Genomic DNA, 4,987 nt, shown 5'->3' with positions numbered 1-4,987 from the left:
TTAAAATAAAGAAATTATTTTAATATTAAATTCTATTTGAAAATTAGATGTTTTTATTAATAGAGAAGGTTAGTATGATGACAGTAAAATATTAAAATAGAAGGGAAAAATTATTTTTTTTAAAAAATATTATTAATTATTAATTATGATTATATTTTATGAATTATAAATGTAATAGATGGGATCGGATTAATCAATTGATAGGATTATCCATATTTAAATTTATAATTTTTAAATTGATTCGGATTGAAATTTTATTTTATAATCCTTTTGCTTCGATCGAACAATTTTGCCTAGTATGGAACATAGAGTTATACACAACAGACTTATACTGTAGTTTCTCTTGCGCGAAGTTACTTTTGCGTCGTGATCAACTGTAAATTTTTGGTCGATCACCTCCTCACAGATGGTCGTAAGACTGACCGTGTGAGGCACTTTTGATCGATTTACCTTCTTCACAGATTGTCGTAAGATTGACCGATGTGGGACCACTAAAGTGACGGATTCTACCTTTTACATAAAAAGAACAGACGTGGCGAATTTTACCTTCTACATAGAAAAAAACAGGCTAACGAGGTTTAATTATTTTTTATAGGGAAAAATAGTTTAATCTTTTTTCTCTACCGTCCATCTTCATCTCGACGGAGATAAATCGAGCAAAAGTCTCCAGAGGCCCGCACTATAATGCCTTCCTGCGTTGCCTCCGGCTCGCCTGCCGCACCAAGCTACCGCCTCCTCCGCCGGCGGCCGTCACCGATCTGTAGGTTTTCGGCAACCTTCTCTCCTCCTTTCTCATCGGCAGCCCTAGATCAGTCGAGGAGGATATCACTCTCTGCTGTCTGGCCGACTCCGCTGCGATCTGATCGCAGACCGTTGCCCTCACCTCCTGCCATGGCTTCTGAAAAGACTCTCGCTGCGAAGGAGAAGCCGGGGTTGCTGGTGTTCGACACCGAGGAGGACCTCTCCGTGTCGCTTGCGAAGTATGCAGCGGAGCTGTCGGAGAAGTTCATCCGCGAGAGAGGCGCCTTCACTGTTGTTCTCTCCGGCGGATCTCTCATCAAGTCCCTCAGGTACGGAGCTCAGTTCGTTACGGATACGGATTTTTCGATGGGTTAGATTAGTTAAAAATAAAAGGGCTCTTCTATAGGAAATTGACGGAGTCTCCTTACTCGGAAACAGTAAATTGGGCAAAATGGCACATTTTCTGGGTGGATGAGAGGGTGGTTCCAAAGGATCACGAAGACAGCAATTATAAACTAGCATTTGATGGATTTTTGTCTAAGGTGCCGGAATTCTAACAAAAGTCTCTCCTTCGTATTGATTCATACAGATCTCAACTTCTACATTAGCCATTTATCTTATTGAGTAACTGAATGTTTCACCGTTAAGGTTTGCATCTTCATTTTCATGGTTGTTGCTTGAATAGTTTGATCAAAGTTTCATGCTTCCTAGATATATCTTGGAGATTAAATTAAGTAATAATTTGTACAAGTATGTTGGTGAAAGTTCCAAATCATAAGCTTTATTTGTTTTTTCCCTCACTTTCTTCACCACGGTTGATACGCCAAACTATGCCTATTTTCCTTTCTTAGGTATACACGAAGTTTCTAAATCCATGTGTAGAACTTAAATATTGCTATTTTTCCTGTTTAATTTGAAAATATTTCCTGCGGGAATAGCTCATTTTTAATTGTATCTTTGTTGTTCTTCTTGCATATCAAGATTGTGTAACAACTGAACCTATTGTTTTACCTGTAAGTGTTGCATTGGAATCATTAATTTCTCTCTCAAATGACAGGTCCCAATTCCACCTGGTCAAGTCTGTGCCATCAATGATGCCTTATCAGCCCAAGGTGCTGCTGAAGACTACGAGACTGCTTTGAAGCATCTGGTTAACATCGGTGCGGTTGTCAAATCAGCAACTGGTTATCCTAGATTTGATCTCATGTTATTAGGAATGGGACCAGATGGTCATATTGCTTCCCTCTTTCCCAGCCACCCCCTCGTTAATGTGACAGATAAGTGGGTTGCCTTCATAAAGGACTCTCCAAAGCCACCACCAGAAAGGATTACATTCACTTTACCTGTAATCAATTCATCTGCTTATGTTGCAATGGTGGTTGCTGGAGCTGGGAAAGCTAGTGCTGTTAGCAAAGCTCTGGGCAATGAGAAAACTGCTAATGTGTTGCCTGTTGAGATGGTTTCCCTTGAAGATGGAGAATTAACATGGTTTACTGATAAAGCAGCAGTCTCAATGCTCCAAGATAAGCCAAGCCTGTAGACAATCAATGTAAGTTTTCGATGCCACACTGTCATATTTATCTGAATAATGATCTGGAAGAACATTTGACTATATAATTCCAGATATTTTTCATTTTGAGAATTGTCTAATATACTATGGGCATCTAGTTATGGTTTGTCTTTTTAATGGTTTCTAAAACTTTCTTAATTTTCTGAATATGGTTTGATAATTGTTATGAAACATACCACCTGCATAAATCACTACCAAATTAATTCTTTTTTGTCAGTAAACAACTTATGAGTTCAGTAAAGTTAATCTTTTGTCACTGTGTTCAAATTTTTTATTTTTTCTACCTCTACTTCTTGATTTTCATGTGTAGTTAAGGAATATATATATATATTTTGAGAGTGCCTTGGTGGCTTAGTGCAGAGGTAAAAATTTGCTCAATTTTCTAGGTTATCCCTGTTAACTCATTAAACTAGCCTGCTAACGTGCAAAGTAAACCTGCATCTTTTGCATCTGCACCAATTCCATGTCATGAAAATTTGGTAAACTTGCTACCTCTTCTTTTTTGGAAGTCGAAATTGTAAAACAAACCATTGAACTAGTTGATATGATGAATGTCCGTAGCAATTATATGAAAATACCTAGTGCCTTTTAAGGTATAAACTGATAGGCAAAACGTGATGTCTTAAATATTATATATTTGTTATATGGCTATAATGGTTAGGTGCAAAACTTGTAATAAGTTTTCATGAGCAAATATATTCCATATGTATTGTGCTGTGGAACTATTTCATGAGTGTTGCCCCTAGATTAAGATGAAAATCTCGTCACCATGGTTCCCCCCATAAGCTTTTCCATGATAATCATATGACTTACTAATTTTCTGGTCCTATGTGCCTCACTGCCTTGTCCCAATACTTCCTTCCAAGAGATACATTCATGAAATTATGCAATTTCTAAGGTACACTAGGAAACTGCTATTATGCATGGTGTTGTTAACTTTGAAACTCGCTTTTTGCCATTGTGATCCTTTATTTCATATAAATCGATGGGTAGAACATGAATTAACTAAAAATTTGTTTTCTCATAAAACTTTGGTTACTAAAAGAGTTAGAAAAAGAAATTTCTCTTTCTTACTGGCATGACTGGATATTTTCATAATGGAGAATACATCTTCATTAATGTTTAGTATGCGAAGACATCCACAAATATTTCCATCCCCCTGTTCAATAGACTGAGTGTGATTTCCCCTCAAAGAGATAAACTCAGTTGAGAGTAGTCAACTACTCTTCCATTGTTGCTGAAGTAAAGAAAAGGACTAGCTTTTTACTAGATAAGATCTATTATAAAAAAATCAACGGATGTTGTTTAAGATTAATAAAAAAAATAATACCAGCAAGACAATGATTGAAGGGTTTATAATGAACGGAAAGTACTGAGATTTTAATGATCATGTATTCATTCAATAGTTCATATCTAGTATCTATTTTAATGATAGATGGGTTCTTGTTACGCTTATCATTTAAGCTTGAAAATTCAAATAATATTGTTTTTTTTTTAACATTTGTGAGGTTTGAACACAGCAGGAAATTGTTTTCCTCGAAGAAAATTTGTAGGTAAGTTTTGTTAGGATTCTCTTATCAAATCTTTTTACTCTAGTTTTAGAAGCTTATTTATTTTTGTTTGTCGCCATCATTTTTTCCAGAAAACTGGAAAAGATGCATCATGCCTTGTCATCCTTCCTCTCTCTATACTCAGTTCCTTGTAATCTAGGAGGAGGAAACATTTGTTTGTGTGGGTCTTCAATCTTGTTAGGGACATGGGGAACAGAACCCAAACACATCGATGGCATCAAATTAAGCCCCTCGTTCAAAAGTTTTGACCTTATTTCTACCACCTCCATCATGCTTCATATGAACTCTTTTATGCCTCATGTGAAGGCCCATCAATTACACATGGACACAAATACCGAGCCCACTTTATTCCATGACAATTAAGACAACTGTTAAATGGAATATTTGGCATTGGATTTATCTAGAATTGACTTTGATATTATTTTTCCATAATGAATTATGAATCTATAAACAATGAATTGACTCTGTTGTAATCCTCTTCTATATTTGCTTTACATTTCATTGTGCTCCCAGGTTTCTCCAGTTACACTGCAACATGTGCTTCGATTCTCAGTTTGGCAAAGCATTTTTGTGAGGAAACTGAAATAGCTGGTCCACATCACAAATTTGAAGGCCTAGGTTGTTCATGAGCATACAAATGGGCTTCCACAGCTGAATACACAAGTGATTACTTTGTAAGTAACTCGTATCTTTTTTAATTGCAATAGCTTATGATGCAAAGTCTATGGGCTCAGCATGAAAACACTAGAGAAGAATAATAGAGCAAGCCAAACATTTCCTTTTTCTCCCTCTATTAATAATGCTCTGAAAGTATGGTGAGACGTTGCCATCAATGTGGATATAAGATCTCTTCATATCCAAACTCACAACTCCTACTAGTCCACAATTGCTTTCTTATCCCCTCCCCTCCCTCTTTTTATGAGGGGTGTTTGATGAGGTTCCATGAGTACATGTAACTATCGACTTGTCACTCTCGTCCTCCTCCCATAAAGGAAGCACATGTTTCATGCTCCTCTCCTCTCCTCTTATGAAGCATATGACTCGATCCAAGGCTTGGTTTGGTTGAAAAGTGCACTCCATCTCAATTTAATGCCTACCAAAATTT

General features: G+C 36.7%; 1 protein-coding gene across 3 annotated transcripts; it reads left to right on the top strand.

The window, feature by feature from the left end:
* Nucleotides 1-684: 684 nt before the first annotated feature.
* On the top strand, nucleotides 685-4,665 carry LOC141820329 (putative 6-phosphogluconolactonase 4, chloroplastic). Of its 3 annotated transcripts, none has more exons than XM_074707632.1 (4): nucleotides 685-1,070; nucleotides 1,148-1,283; nucleotides 1,799-2,290; nucleotides 4,436-4,665. In XM_074707632.1, exons 1-3 carry the CDS (start codon nucleotides 685-687, stop codon nucleotides 2,279-2,281), a joined length of 1,005 nt encoding a protein of 334 aa, XP_074563733.1. In that variant the 3' UTR covers nucleotides 2,282-2,290; nucleotides 4,436-4,665. The 3 variants fall into 3 exon arrangements, with proteins under 3 accessions (XP_074563733.1, XP_074563726.1, XP_074563717.1); XM_074707625.1 differs by having other exon boundaries at nucleotides 4,396-4,665; XM_074707616.1 differs by lacking the exon at nucleotides 4,436-4,665 and having other exon boundaries at nucleotides 1,799-2,440.
* The last annotated feature ends 322 nt before the right edge of the window (nucleotides 4,666-4,987 follow it).

The sequence above is a fragment of the Curcuma longa genome, chromosome 2, assembly GCF_044706935.1.
Source record: "Curcuma longa cultivar G26 ecotype Majalengka, Jawa Barat chromosome 2, ITB_CL_G26_1.1, whole genome shotgun sequence".
In the NCBI taxonomy this organism is placed as follows: domain Eukaryota; kingdom Viridiplantae; phylum Streptophyta; class Magnoliopsida; order Zingiberales; family Zingiberaceae; genus Curcuma; species Curcuma longa.
This window is presented reverse-complemented; position numbering and strand designations above follow the sequence as displayed.